This window comes from Crassostrea angulata, unplaced genomic scaffold, assembly GCF_025612915.1.
Source record: "Crassostrea angulata isolate pt1a10 unplaced genomic scaffold, ASM2561291v2 HiC_scaffold_22, whole genome shotgun sequence".
Lineage (NCBI taxonomy): Eukaryota > Metazoa > Mollusca > Bivalvia > Ostreida > Ostreidae > Magallana > Magallana angulata.
In genome coordinates this window covers 85,488-101,727 of record NW_026441577.1, presented here as the reverse complement: position 1 = coordinate 101,727, position 16,240 = coordinate 85,488, and the positions used below count along the sequence as shown (strand labels likewise).

The 16,240-nt window shown below is 35.3% G+C and overlaps 2 protein-coding genes and 1 pseudogene across 2 annotated transcripts; 1 reads left to right on the top strand and 2 right to left on the bottom strand.

The window, feature by feature from the left end:
- Positions 1-4,091: 4,091 nt before the first annotated feature.
- LOC128168636 (uncharacterized) lies at positions 4,092-5,261 on the bottom strand. The gene has a single exon (XM_052834788.1). The coding sequence runs from the start codon at positions 5,259-5,261 to the stop codon at positions 4,092-4,094; it is 1,170 nt and encodes a 389-aa protein (XP_052690748.1).
- Positions 5,262-8,653: 3,392 nt separating this feature from the next.
- Positions 8,654-9,429, top strand: LOC128168635 (uncharacterized; annotated as a pseudogene).
- Positions 9,430-13,320: 3,891 nt separating this feature from the next.
- Positions 13,321-16,032, bottom strand: LOC128168634 (uncharacterized). The gene is made up of 2 exons (XM_052834787.1): positions 15,781-16,032; positions 13,321-15,487 (listed from the first exon to the last, which is right to left on the bottom strand). The coding sequence occupies exon 2, from the start codon at positions 14,128-14,130 to the stop codon at positions 13,321-13,323; it is 810 nt and encodes a 269-aa protein (XP_052690747.1). The 5' UTR covers positions 14,131-15,487; positions 15,781-16,032.
- Positions 16,033-16,240: the final 208 nt, after the last annotated feature.

The following is a 16,240-nucleotide window of genomic DNA, read 5'->3' as shown; positions in this document are numbered from 1 at the left end:
TAGTAATAAAAAAACATCTATTGTGTGTTATAGGCATTTATTGTAGTGTTATTTTTTATTTTAAGAAAGGAGGTCAGTGTCTTACTTTGCAGTAACTGGCTATGGAATTTTTTTTTTTAATTTAAGAAAAATCCCTAAAAACTTTATACTGTGATTTGGATTTTTTAGATTGTGAAAATAATACAAATGGATTAACTCTTTTAAAAGTTAAATACAGTTTATGAAAGGCAGAGACACTAAATTGATACAAACCTTTAAGTTTTATTCAGAATTTTTATGAATATGCCAGTTAAAATTTATTCTATTAGTTTTCAAATCCTTCCCTATTTTTGATTCAGTTGAACAAACTAATTATATGATGATAATACTTACACATATGTAGTATTAAACGAATAATATTCATTTTAATTATTTTAATCTGCAGGCATAAAACTATGGAGTTACGAAGCCTAATTCCACTTATATGGGGTCAATTATCGAACATTTGAGATATGGTGTCTTTTATCGTTTTTAAGCAATTTCAATCTTTAAAGTGGGTGCCATACAATTTTGTAAATGAAAAAGTGAGATAAAACCAACAGAAGATATGTAAAGTTCTAACAAAATCTTTGCTTTGTAATTCATATTACTGCCAAAAATTATTTGAGTGAAAAACAAAATCGGAAAAAAATTAGTTCGAATTTCCCTCGTGTTGCTAGAAGCCCAAGTTTGTTTGAGCCTAATTCCATGATGTTGTAAAACTTTAATGTTATGTCAATAATAATTCATTTCAATTATGCCTTTTGTGTTTAGAACAAATTTTACTCATGACATTGAAACTTTATAAAGAACCGATTTTGATAACTTAAACCCCGAGTAAACAGCGTCCTTAAATCTGGTATATACCAATTCTATTTTTGTACATGTTGTCTTAAAGCAATGCTTACAAAAATAAATTCATGAATCGATGGATGTTGGATAGGATGAATAGGAAATATTTGTTTATTGTGTTATTGATTGGGAATCAAATATCCTGTCTTTAAATCTATTTTTTAAGTATCATATCCCACAATGTGAAAACGTCATTGACAGTCTATCTATAGAAACAAAATAGTACATTATGTGACTCTCTAAATGTTATGATTAAATTATTTGCTGTTTAACAGAAAATCTTGATCATTTGGGTATTTTTCTTTGAACATATTGACCAATTTTGGAAACCAAAGAGTATTGATGAGGCTTTTTCTTCTGAAGTGGGTTATTTTAAAGGACGTTTCCTCCTTTTGTTTTATGAAATTAAAAAAGTCTATATCTTCTTTCGTAAATCATTTCTGAAAAAACTTTATACCTTCTATCAAATATTGACGTGACCTATATTTTTTAAACATTTCTTCCAGCTTGGAAAGGAACAAGCTTTTGAAGTTAAAGCTGGACGTCTAGGTAACGTAGATGATTGTGTGAACATTGTGCAAATATGTTACATAGACTTTCGGAGTTATTTAGTTCACATAGCCTACCTCATTTTACACACTTCTTTGTAAAGTGTATGAACTGGCCTTGGAAAATCGCAGATAACATTTTGCTGATGAGTAAAGTTTTTTATACCTTATTTTTTTTTCAAGTTATACACGTTAGATAGTAATTTAGAAAAACAATCATAAGTATTATCATCCATTTGCCCTACCCATCCACACCCTCATAAAAAACTTTTCAAGATAACAGAACAAAAAAATTGATTGAAGATATGTATGGCCAACATGTCATAATAATATTTGCAAATTATTAATCACAGACTACATTAAGCTTTCGATACCATGGATGAACTTTTTTGGAGCATCGGAAATGCGTCTGGAGATTGACGGACTCTACATTCTACTGGGTTCCATGGAATCATACAGCAAAAAGAGGGTGGAAGAATTCGAACAGAAACTAAAACAAGCTTTGCTTAGGGCCCTTGATCCTTCAGTCATTCAGAAAGTCTGTAAGTATGCTCTCGGGCTCTTAGATAGTTCAAAGTACTAAATATATATTGCACCAACTAGACATCTCAAAGGCTGTAAGTTTATCGAATACACCATAGTGTGGGAGCAAGACCCCTAGCTCACTTGTTCACGAAGTTATCAAAATAATATCAAAAAATATATATCCAATATCAAAATATATATCCAAAGTTTATTTTCTGTGAACTGGATTAATTTTTTTTCTTAAAAAAAAAACAAAAAAAAAAAAACAAAACACCACTCTGTACGGAGTATGATTTCAGGCGTATCATGTACAATGCTGTTACATGTTAACACAACTCCACCAACAAACTTATCTTATTATGTTGTGCAGAAACAAACTTAAAATATACATCTTTCAAAATCATCCCTACTGACTGCGAATGATAGGCGGTACTTAACGTCCTTTTATTTGTAACATCTCGCACAATTCTTTAAATAGATGACTTCCAAACTGTATACCTAAGTCCAAACGTATCTCCTGTCGGTAGCCATTACACTTGATTCATCCAAGAAATATGGCGTTTGCTAGTCTCAGTTTCAATGTCTCGGAGTAAAAATATTTCTGTTAACTTTGTGGAGTAGTCCGTAATCACAAAATGCTATTATTGATTCTCGGAAACGGGCCCAAAATATTAAAAAAACACATTCGCAAGTAAGCGCGCTTCTCTGTGGTAGGATATTTTCGTTCTTCAGAAATGTGAAATAATGACACATAAGGTCACAAAATCTTGCACACTCCTCATATGGGACCAACTGCCTCTGCCCATTTGTCCCACTGTTTGTGCATCATGAAAATTCCTCAGCACATTATCTCGTTAAAAGTTTAGGATATAATTTTTAAACTATTGTTAATTCATTGTACGCATATTACGTCATTTTTCACAGTCAATAATTCCTTACGAGCGTATAGATATTTACTTTCAAATCCAAATCAAGATATCGAACGGTTTGCAAAAAATGCATAAAGAACTATCAACCTCAAGAATCTGCGTATTTTTGGTAGTTAAGTTAAGCCTTTGTGATATTCTCCAAAGTCAATGACATCGGGTTCTGTTATATATCGGTCCCGCAAAAAAAATGTTAGCACTTGCGTCTTTGTTGATCATTTAAAACAATTTGTTTAGCCGTGAATCAACACTATTGTGGCTTCACAAATTCAAAGACCCAGATGAACAATAACCAGATGGTTTGCAACCTTTTCGTTTGACATTCAACATAGATCAAGAAAATGTCCTAGAAATTCCGTTGGCAGGCATGGTGACACCATAAGAAGTTATATGCAGACAGATTACTCAGGACAAACATATTATCATGTTAAGGATTTAAGAATTTTAAATGGGAATTACAATCCCGACACACTCCATATCTATGATTAATTTGATATTTTTTTAAATCCAAGCAGTGTTGATACTCTTATAAAAGATTGACTATTAAAAGGCCGCAGGTCTCTTTTTACATTAAAAGTTTACTATTGTTCGTGTCGTTAACCATTTTCAGTGCTTTATATATATATATATATATATATATATATATATCTATATCTATATCTATATCTATATATATATATATATATATATATATATATATATATCTCTCTAAAGCACTAAAAATGGCTAACGACACGAACAATAGAAATTGTCAAATTTTCGGGACAACCAGTCCCTTCTTCAGGACCAAAAAATAAATTACATGAGTACAAAACAAAGAAAACAAAATCTAAATCTACTACTAAACTACTTAAGAAACTATAAAAAAGAACAGCTACATTATAAACAATTGTTCACATTCTTAAAGAAGGTGTTGCTACTGTCGCCGATCGCTCTAGAGTAATCAATCGACTGCCAACTTCACGCCTGATTAAGTTAATTAGCTAATTAAAATTGGCGTCCGAGTTAACTAATGAAAATTTGAACCCCCGTTGTTAACTCGTACGGCATTTATGATATAGACTCGAATTTTGATTAAAAAGAGATAAAATTAAGTGAAAATAAATAAAATTAAGAAAAATGATATACAAATAAAAGGTAGAAAAGAAACTAATAAATGAATGGAAGAGACGCAGTTGACAGATTTCATGAAATTACTATGTGGGTGTCAGGTGATGTGTGGCTATGAGACGTTCATTTTAGTGAAGTCCATTTGTTTGTTCATGCCATCAGGTCTGAATGATTTGAGTCTGTGCATCCAGAACTTTTCCTTGCTCTTCCTCTCCGCGTCTGTCCTATGAGGATTGTGGTCAACAACCAATACTGTCATGTCTTCCCATTTGTGGCCACTTGTATTAAAATGTTCTCCCACGGGCTCCTTGACTTTTTTGGTCTTTATGGTAGAGCGGTGGTTGTTGATCCTTCTGCGGAGGTCACCTGTTTCACCGACGTATTGCTTAGAGCAGACTTTGCAACTGATGAGATAGATGCAGTTGTCTGTGCGGCAAGAAGTGTTGCCAAATATCTTGTAAGTGCGACCTGTGATGGGGCTTTTAAAACTGTCCGCGTTGGTGCTGTGTTTGCACAACAGGCATCTGGTATCGGAACATGTTTTAAAACCACCATTTGGCAACGGGTTGTCTAATCTTGCCCTCACTAACATGTCCTTTAAGTTCCTCGGGCGTTTAAATGCAGCCATTGGTGGATCCTTGAAAAGATCAGCCATTCTTTCGTTAGTGTAAAGAATGGGCAGATTATTTCTAAGGATGGTGTTGAGGTTCTTAAGGGCGGGGTGATATGTAGTGACAAGTGGAACCCTGCTTTTGTCTGTTTTCTCTTTGTATTGTGAAAGGGTTTTCCTGTCTTTTGTAGTAATCTCGTCAATTGCAGATTGAACTGTGTGGGCTTTATAGCCTCGATTACACAGATGGGATTTTAATATTCTGCTCTGTTCTTCAAAGATTTCATTAGAAGAACAGATTCGTCTGATTCGGGTTGTTAATCCTTTAGGAATTCCTCTAAAAGTATGGGGAGAGTGGCAACTCGATGGCTTGAGGTAGAGGTGAGAATCAGTGGGTTTGGTATGGAGACTGAATTTTATTTCACCATCTTCCAAGGTGGATGTAGTATCCAAAAATACATTTTTGGAACTAGATATGTCCACTGTGAATTTAATCGAATTGTGGAAGGAGTTGGCAAAGGTGATGAAGTCATTTAGGCAGTCTCGGTTTTCGACCCATTTCATCTCAATATCATTAATGAACCGCAACCAGCTCAAAGGTTTGAAAGGAGCTCTGAGAAGCAGGTTGCGTTCCAATCTTCCCATAAATATATTGGCGTAAGAGGGGGCCATTTTGGTGCCCATAGCTGTACCACTTATTTGTATGTAATGGTCGCCATTAAACATGAAATTGTTCAGCTTGAGAACATGTTCAAGGAGCTTGAGTAGAGATTCCGTTGACGGCTGCTGAATTGGTTTACTGTCTGAATTGGTTTACTGTCCCATACCTCCCTGCAGGCCTCGATACCTTCATCGTGAGGAATATTCGTGTACAAGGACGTGACGTCCATTGTAACGAGAAGAGTATGGTCTGGCAGGCCAGAGGAAGGTGTTTTATTCAGGTAATCTGTAGTGTCCTTGAGGTATGATGGCAAATCTTCTACATGTGGACGGAGATGTAAATCTATAAATTCAGATATGTTCTCCGTGGGGTGGCCGATGGCACTGACTATAAGGCGCCCAGGCATTCCTTCCTTGTGGATTTTTGGAAGCAGATAAAATTGACCTGGTCCACAGTTGGTTGGGCGAAGCGTTTCATAAACATTAACACCAATCTCATCTTGTTCATACATTTTGTCCAGGGTGTTAGTGATGAGAGCTAAAAACTCCCACGGGCTCCTTGACTTTTTTGGTCTTTATGGTAGAGCGGTGGTTGTTGATCCTTCTGCCCGTGGGAGAACATTTTAATACAAGTGGCCACAAATGGGAAGACATGACAGTATTGGTTATTGACCACAATCCTCATAGGACAGACGCGGAGAGGAAGAGCAAGGAAAAGTTCTGGATGCACAGACTCAAATCATTCAGACCTGATGGCATGAACAAACAAATGGACTTCACTAAAATGAACGTCTCATAGCCACACATCACCTGACACCCACATAGTAATTTCATGAAATCTGTCAACTGCGTCTCTTCCATTCATTTATTAGTTTCTTTTCTACCTTTTATTTGTATATCATTTTTCTTAATTTTATATATTTTCACTTAATTTTATCTCTTTTTAATCAAAATTCGAGTCTATATCATAAATGCCGTACGAGTTAACAACGGGGGTTCAAATTTTCATTAGTTAACTCGGACGCCAATTTTAATTAGCTAATTAACTTAATCAGGCGTGAAGTTGGCAGTCGATTGATTACTCTAGAGCGATCGGCGACAGTAGCAACACCTTCTTTAAGAATGTGAACAATTGTTTATAATGTAGCTGTTCTTTTTTATAGTTTCTTAAGTAGTTTAGTAGTAGATTTAGATTTTGTTTTCTTTGTTTTGTACTCATGTAATTTATTTTTTGGTCCTGAAGAAGGGACTGGTTGTCCCGAAAATTTGACAATTTCTATTGTTCGTGTCGTTAGCCATTTTAGTGCTTTTCTCACGTGGTAAAAAAAAATAAACTTAGGGTCACTAAATATTATAGATTTAATTTTATATTCATTTTTTATCTCTATTTTTTTTTTGCTTTTGGCAAGTAATTAGATTTGTTTTAAAATATTCAGTTGCATTACAGGTACCTATAATCTAAGATATAGGCTATAACTACGTTCATCTTATCCTGCGATTTTAACTGCGAATTTGAAATGGTTAAATTAAAGACATTTGATTTAATTGGTAATGTCAGTAGTAATTGTAGGGATGTATATGATCAAATCTTGATTTTATAAAAAAAGTTTTGTGTCCTAGTAGTCATCTTTCATTTCTTTAAAATATTATTCTTTACAGAAATATATATATATATATATATATATATATATATATATATATATATATATATAAAGCACAGAGAAATTCACTTTTGTTGGAGCTCCACCATCCGCCCCGACCGAGGCTTGAACTCACGACCTCTGGAACCCATTCTCCTAGCAGTGAGCGGCCACCGCGCTCCCCACTCGGCTATCTAGGCAAGACTAAAATCTTGCTTTCGATAACGAACGGAACCTAGCGCGCTGGCCGCGCACTACACAGTCGCTTGAGATACAGGTGGAATACAGTTAAACGACAATCTGAGAGGATCGGAACGATACACATTGCATAGATACAAACATATATAACAAGCACAAACATTGCAATAACTCTCAAATTGACATATACCTGCCCATAGTGAATGATAAAGATATATATAAAGCACAGAGAAATTCACTTTTGTTGGAGCTCCACCATCCGCCCCGACCGAGGCTTGAACTCACGACCTCTGGAACCCATTCTCCTAGCAGTGAGCGGCCACCGCGCTCCCCACTCGGCTATCTAGGCAAGACTAAAATCTTGCTTTCGATAACGAACGGAACCTAGCGCGCTGGCCGCGCACTACACAGTCGCTTGAGATACAGGTGGAATACAGTTAAACGACAATCTGAGAGGATGGGCAGGTATATGTCAATTTGAGAGTTATTGCAATGTTTGTGCTTGTTATATATGTTTGTATCTATGCAATGTGTATCGTTCCGATCCTCTCAGATTGTCGTTTAACTGTATTCCACCTGTATCTCAAGCGACTGTGTAGTGCGCGGCCAGCGCGCTAGGTTCCGTTCGTTATCGAAAGCAAGATTTTAGTCTTGCCTAGATAGCCGAGTGGGGAGCGCGGTGGCCGCTCACTGCTAGGAGAATGGGTTCCAGAGGTCGTGAGTTCAAGCCTCGGTCGGGGCGGATGGTGGAGCTCCAACAAAAGTGAATTTCTCTGTGCTTTATATATATCTTTATCATTCACTATGGGCAGGTATATGTCAATTTGAGAGTTATTGCAATGTTTGTGCTTGTTATATATATATATATATATATATATATTTTATATATATATTTTTTCTTTGCTTTTATTGCAGTCATTGAGGGAAAAAAACACCCTGGTCTGTTAAAGAAGATGTTGAAGTACATCTTTAACAACCTTAAGGTAACGTTTTATAGTTTAGCACCGATAAAAGTTAGCTAACAATATATACATTGATGAATAGCGATCAGTAAAAGTTTAAAAGAAAAACTTTAAAAGTAACATTTTGCAGAAGATGTTAACGTAAATTATCATTTTATACTTAAAAATTTACTTAAGTCATACGTTAAAAAAAATACATATGCACACCACTTCACAAGAAGTATCGAACAATAAGAGATACAATAACTCAACCCTCACGGCAAATCAAACAACGCCTTTAAGGTTGTTCTATTAACCAATAAAGTGCAAAAAACATTTGCTGCAAGGTTTTTGCTACCAACAGTTGGCCCTTTTAAATAATATAAGAATATTTTATTATTACAAAGTATAACACTCTACTTTCAGAAATTACTACAAACAATTTCTTATAAAAATAAAATGTTATACAATTTAAAAAAAACAATAAACAATCGAATTAAAATTAGACCTTTCATCTCGTTTTCTGTTATGTATGGTTATCGCTCGTGAAAAGATCTTACACAACCCCGTTCAGGTCACGTTTTGGTGACCTTTTGATCCAACCAATCAGCTTATCGCATATGATATGTTCGATGTGACCGTCGGCTGCGTCAAAACAAAGATGGTGGCGTCCATGACACCGCAAAAGATATACGCTCCTTAAACATATGCTGCCTGTGTGGGTTTTCTTTTACACTAAAAGAGATTGACGAGAATGGTAAAACAACTGTAAACAAGTTATCGAAGTTAAAACTCCGTCTAAGCGAAGAGAAGCATGACGCAATCTGTCAAGTGACAACTGTGTCTGACAATATAGACGGTGTCTGCACGAAATGTTTATCAAAAATTGAGAAAGTTAATAAGTACCGTAAGGAGATTACAGTTATAATATATCAAGTTGAAGAGCATATGAAGCGGATTCTTTCCAAGACACCTGGGTCTAAGAAGAAAAGGCTACTCAGATCTCCGCAGGTAATAAGCACTCGTTAAAAAAAACTGTCATTCACGAAAACGCGACTGATCATGCTCATGGTAAACTCCATATTTAGTTCCATTTAAGATATCTTCATCAGAAAAGAAAGTTTTGTTAAGAATTAAATTTTCTGGTTAAGGAAGTTGAAAGTATTTTATTGCTTTAATAAACTTGATAAATGTGTATTTACCAAATTAATACATTATTCAATGTACTTTGACAGGCAACTGTACCATAGGCCAAATCGGTTCTTTTGTGAAGAGATTATACCGACCCATGAGATTCACAATTTATCTGCATGTCAACAAAGACCCTTGTTGCCAACGCCTGAAGATAATATGATAAATGCTATTCATTTCCTTATTTTTTTGCCCAGATCAGGACAATAATATAATAATAATAGTAATCGTTTATAACGATTATCATCAGAGAATACTTTCGAAATTTATTAAATTGTTCTTTAGTGCATATGGTATTGTAAATGTAGCAAGGACAATTTATTTCTTAATAAGATGTGGGTTTTTTTTCACATGCCGAATTGGTTATATCAGTAAAAGAAGATGTATATCATTTGTTTTGTTTAACGTAATTTTTAGTTTAATTTCAGAGGAAATATATTAAAAATCGTGTATACTCCTACACGACATGATCCTTTTACCAACTTTTTAGAAAAAGAATGTTAGATAGTTTTGCGACCGTTAGCTCATTTACAATAGTGTATATTAATGGCCTTTATAAGTGATGTTTGTGTTTAGTTTTTTGTTATGAAATTTAAGGAAACTGGATTGTTTGCTTGTTTGAGCCTCACATTGAAACTATTGTTTCTACGAACCATATGGAAAGATACAAATGAAATGAAAAAAAGTACAAATTTAAAAATATGTTGTTTTAATGCTTTATTAAATATACAAAAAGAAAAAGCATGATTCATTAATAATGTGTTTTAATTCAAATGTGTGTCATTGGTGTTGACAGTGCATTACCATATTGGAGAAAAATCAGCATTTGTCAGGGATGATATCATGAAACAAATCTGAAGAGCAGTTTATAGAAATCAAAAAGTTATTAACTGTATTCTTGAAATCATATGCAAATGAGATCCAACATCCAACAGTAGCATAGGAACTAATCAAAAGAGAGTGTGAAAGACTGTGCAAAAGAGGAATTCGTGGTATTCTCCAAAATACAAGTTTAAAAAGTTTGAAAACAATTCATTTCGTGCATTGGTATAATTTTTACAACCAAAAAACAAATGATAAGAATCTTCTGGTAATCCGCATTGGCAATTAGAACTTTCAATAATATTTTTTCTGAAAAGGTCGAGGTTTAAGATACGGTTATGTCTTAGTTTTGTGTGTATGATGTTAAGTCGTCTCTTGCCAAAGCAAAAATAAGAAAAAGGTTTAATTTGGTTCAATTGAATACATTTCTTTAAAAAAATCCGGTACCAAATTATTATGAATTTTGTGTAACTGAGCAGTAAGGAATTCCAGAAGACAGCCGTTTTGTTTAACAGATTTATTAAACGTTTTAAAGCATTGACCTATAACAAAGAAAAACACATTAGACAAAATACAATTTTACATGTACATTCAATATGTTTTAGTTTCGATATTTCGTTGATAAAAATGCAACCGTTACTTCAGTATTCATTTATATGGTAAAACATGTTTTGTAGCAATTTAATATTAGAACTTACAAACAAGTTTCAGAAATTACAATGGCAAGATTAACTGCAAAAATACGATAAAGTATAAACCTTGCAATTAAAATAATATGCCCTAATCACTATCATGGTAGTAAAGAAATATATAACTAAATATAATATTAACATACCACAAGATGCAGCTGATATACACTGGATTGTCCGACGTCGTTAAAATGAAATACTGCCCAATTGGACTTAGGTTGAACGGTTACTTATACTAAAAGAGAATCAAATTTATTGGATAATAATATGAACCAATGAAATTAAAGAACCATACGCGCGCAATAAAACTTTAGATGAATAATATTTAAGAATGTACTGCACAAAACGAAAATAGAAAATCCAAAAACGAATAAATACATATGAAAAAGATAATAATAAATCTGTTCTACCACATACCCCCCAGCAAAATGTTAATTCGTCCTCGAATTAATATAATAAATACATATAAAATAAATAGATATACAATTTCAAATAACTTTGCATCACAGATATTCGCAGTCGAATATATATTCACATTCACATATTGACTGGTTTTAATTCCAAACGATTCACAGTTTTCACAGAATCACTATTCACTGGCTTTACACTGTACACGGATTTATACGGTTTGTCGACGATAACATGAATCTCAGCTTTCCATTTGTCCTGAATTTTGTCTCTACCTTTTAATCCTCTGTTTCGAATAAAGACTTTGTCACCAATCTGTAGTTCTTTTTCCGATCTTCCTGCATCATGTCTCTGCTTCCTTGCTATTTCGTTTCTGTTGAGTTCTTCTCTGGCTCTGTTGTAAGCAAACGAAAGCTTTTCCGAATGTAGATCCACCCATCTGTCGATGTTGATTTCATCTGACGGTTTGGTACTTAAGCCTAGGAGAAAATCTATCGGAAGGTTTGGTTGTCGTCCATACATCAGGTAGTAGGGGGAATAACCAGTCGATGCGTTTGGTGTGACATTATAAGAAAACACTAACTCTTTAATGTACTCGGGCCACTTACGTTTTCTGGCTGGTGGTAAAGATCGAAGCAAGTCGTGTAACGTTCTGTTGAAGCGCTCGCATTGCCCGTTGCCCTGAGGATGATACGCTGTAGTTCTGGACTTCTTGATGTTGTAAAGGGAACAAAGGTGTTGGATTATTTCAGCTTCAAAGCACTTTCCTTGATCGGAGTGGATACGTTTACATACACCAAATGTACAAAAGAGTTGCCTTACTAGCACTTTCGCTACAGTTTGTGCGGTTTGGTCTCTGGTAGGAACTGCAATAGTCCATTTGCTAAACACATCCGTCAACACAAGTACATTTTCGAATCCTTGGGATTTCTCAAGAACCGTAAAGTCTATTGCAATATATTCCATAGGTTCTGCTGCACTTAAATGGCCCATACTAGTGTGAACAGTTGGTGGCGGTGTTTTTGAAATTGCACATCTCTCACATTTTTGACAATAGGTCTTAATATCCTTGTACATGTTAGGCCAGTAACATCTTTGTCGGATTATGTTGAACGTTCTCTCGATTCCCTGATGTCCATTATCATCATGTAGACTTTGTAGAACTATTTCTTTGAGACACTCCGGAAGTACAATCTGATCCAGGTCACCAAGCTTTGGGTCACTAATTCGTCTATGAATAACACCATCACGTAATGTTTAAGTTGTCTTAAAAGAATCTGCACTTTCTTACTCTGCTTTCGAATAAAACTAGGTTTTGGAACAGTTTTAGATACAACGAATTCCTTACATTTTCCAGTAACCGAATCTTTGGTTTGTAAATCCTGGAGATCATCATTTGAATAACTAGGAAATGTGTCACAATAAGAAACATCTGTTGACTCGATATATATGACAGAGGACTGAGCGGCCTTAATTTCCAGTGGAATGTTGGTTCCATCGATACATTGATTTAGAACATCACTGTCAGTTGCAAGTCTGGATAAAACATCAGCGTTGGTATTCTGTTTACCAGGACGATATTTAATTTCAAAATCAAAGTCCGCTAACTGCGATGCCCACTTCTGTTCGTACGCTCCCAGTTTTGCTGATGACAAATACTTCAACGGGTTGTTGTCTGTGAACACGACAAACTTATTTCCAAGAAGGTAGTCACGGAATTTTTCAGTCACACTCCACTTAAGAGCAAGAAGTTCCAGTTTCATACTGCTCATGGTCTTTGACGACTTTTCATTCGGTCTCAACGATCGGCTAGCGTAAGCGATGACGACAGTTCGTCCATTTTGCACTTGGGATAATACAGCTCCAAGGCCTTGAGAACTAGCGTCCGTTTCTAATATAAAAGGAGACGTAAAATCAGCGTATCCTAATAACGGTGCTGATGACAATAACGATTTCAGCTTCTGAAATGAATCCTGACATTCTGATGTCCATTTATCGCCGAAAGTTGTCTTTGGATGCTTAGCATTCTTCTTGGCAATTTCTAGTAAAGGTTCCGCAATTTGTGAAAAATGTCTAATAAATCGACGGTAGTATCCCGCAAAACCAAGGAATGACTTCACCTCTTTCACATTTTCTGGTATCTTCCAATTAACAATACACTTAATTTTGTCCTCATCTGTACTTATCCCGTTTTCACTAACGTAATCAATGCTTTATCTTTTTCACTACAATCAAGCTGGTAAATATCCTCTGGTAACGTAAAATCATCGTCACTGGAAGAAATCTCGTACACTTCACATTTCTGAATAAATACTTCTTCGACACTGCCGACACGATTAAATCCAATGCTTGAATTTTTATTCTCCACATCACATTTCGACACAGTTCCAATCATCGTGCGCGGTTTTAGATATATATCTTCATCACCGATGTTTGCAACTCTGGCCCACAATTTTCCTTTGCTAACGGTAACGCAGGTAGGTACAGTCCGGAAATTACGGTGTAGGTGCCCGCCGTTGGTCAAGGGATCAACAATCACGTCACCATCAATATGCGGTCCGGTACACTCAACAACAATAGCGGTATTGGCTGGAATGCGTACAGAGAAAGTCCCTTTCACTCGAGCGAATCCATGAATAGATCTATTATCGAACACACTATTCTCTGCAAACACTTCATTTAAATCTCCATCGACAGGAATCTCACATGAAGATAACATATCTCGACATTCGCTTATTATGTTCATGCCGATTACACCGGGTACAGCTTCCTTACGTTTCCGGGTAGAATCATCAGTCGAGTCTTTCACTATCAATAAACCACGCTGTTTGAGAATATTTCCAAGATAATGAACATCAACTTCAATATAACCGATATAGGGAATTTCTAATCCATTGGCTGCTTTAAGTTGAATAAAACTGTTCTGAATCAGCGATGTATCAAGAGGCTCAATGAATTTGCGGTAGAAACGTTCCGTTACCGTGGAAACCATAGAACCAGTATCAACTAAGCACGGAAGATTTATTCCAGAAACACTTATGTTTATCACCGGACACTTTCCAATAACCCGGCTATGGAATTTCGAGTCCTGTTTATAATCATCTATTACCGGACTCACTTTAATAGATGTGATTTGTTTTCCGACGATCCGGTTGTTGTTTCACGGGGTTTAGTAGAACGGCAATTTCTCTGAATAAGGCCAACTCTACCGCACTGATAACACAAAGGTGGGGAACGAGAATAGTTGCGATTTTCCCTCGTTTGCTGGCTGGTCCCGCAGTCTCTGATCAAGCCGGTTAGAGAGTCAATTTGCTTTTGTTGCTTCAATGATTTTCAATAACTGGTCAGTTGTAGGTGAGTCGGTCGTCTGGGTATTTAAATTCTGTTGATCGTTGGTCGTGTTCGGTTTAGTTGAAGTGGCGATTGTATTGTCTGCGGTTTCCTCTTCTTCGCTGAATACGATGATTTCATCTCGAAAGGTGTGAAATTCTGTAGGTTTTATTCTGAGTAGTTTCTTTGCTTCTTTTCTTAAAGACGAATCACTTAAGCCATTAGCGAATTTTTCACACAAAGTAAGGTGTTTGTTTGGAAAAACACTACTGTCCTTTCTGACTACGTTTTGGTATAACTCTAGTAATGCGTACGAATAATGTCTAATTGTTTCTGAATCATGTTGATTTCTTTCAAAGAATTTCTGTTGTAACGAGGTAACTGATTCCGGATTGCCAAATGCCGAACGGAGACAGTCCAATATGGCGTACGGATCCTGCCGAATATCTGGGCGGAATTTAACTTCTTCTTTAGCTTGGCCTTCTAAGTGTGAATAGATAAGGTCCACTTTCTGCAAATCTGTATATTTTCGTGCTGAGAATACAATTTCAATTTCATCTATCCAATCATCAATAGAAACATCGGATTTTGACATAGGGCGGCCACAAAAAGTCTTTAATTTTCTTGTTTCAGGTATAAAAGTTTGTTTTTCAATTACTTGTTTGGATTGTGATCTGTGTTTTGCTTCTAATAGTTCGATTTCTAATTCATGAACACGATGTTGCAATTCCGCTTTCTTCATGGTGACAAAATAATGGTAATAACAGTACTCACGAACACAATTCACTCCGCGGAAAGTATAAGGACTTTAACACAGGAAATCATTCAGCGTGATATTTACTCACTGTCACAATAGAAAGTTCTTTCTGATACTTAGCTGCATATTTGGAAAATAAATTCCTACGGTGGTCAATGCTTGAAGATGGTTTCTCGCAGCGCCATGTGTAACCGAGCAGTAAGGAATTCCAAAAGACAGCCGTTTTGTTTAACAGATTTATTAAACGTTTTAAAGCATTGACCTATAACAAAGAAAAACACATTAGACAAAATACAATTTTACATGTACATTCAATATGTTTTAGTTTCGATATTTCGTTGATAAAAATGCAACCGTTACTTCAGTATTCATTTATATGGTAAAACATGTTTTGTAGCAATTTAATATTAGAACTTACAAACAAGTTTCAGAAATTACAATGGCAAGATTAACTGCAAAAATACGATAAAGTATAAACCTTGCAATTAAAATAATATGCCCTAATCACTATCATGGTAGTAAAGAAATATATAACTAAATATAATATTAACATACCACAAGATGCAGCTGATATACACTGGATTGTCCGACGTCGTTAAAATGAAATACTGCCCAATTGGACTTTGGTTGAACGGTTACTTATACTAATAGAGAATCAAATTTATTGGATAATAATATGAACCAATGAAATTAAAGAACCATACGCGCGCAATAAAACTTTAGATGAATAATATTTAAGAATGTACTGCACAAAACGAAAATAGAAAATCCAAAAACGAATAAATACATATGAAAAAGATAATAATAAATCTGTTCTACCACATTTGTACATTGTGCTTAATTTTGTTAATTTTCGTCTCTCGGAAAGAGGCATCCAACCTGTTTCTTAATAAAGGGACTCTCTTGAAGATAATATGGATAAGCCAGTGATGATTCTTGCTTGCTTCTAATTTTTCGACATCTTGTAACGAGCAACCATCCCAGACAACAGAGCAGTATTCAATTAAAGGTAGAA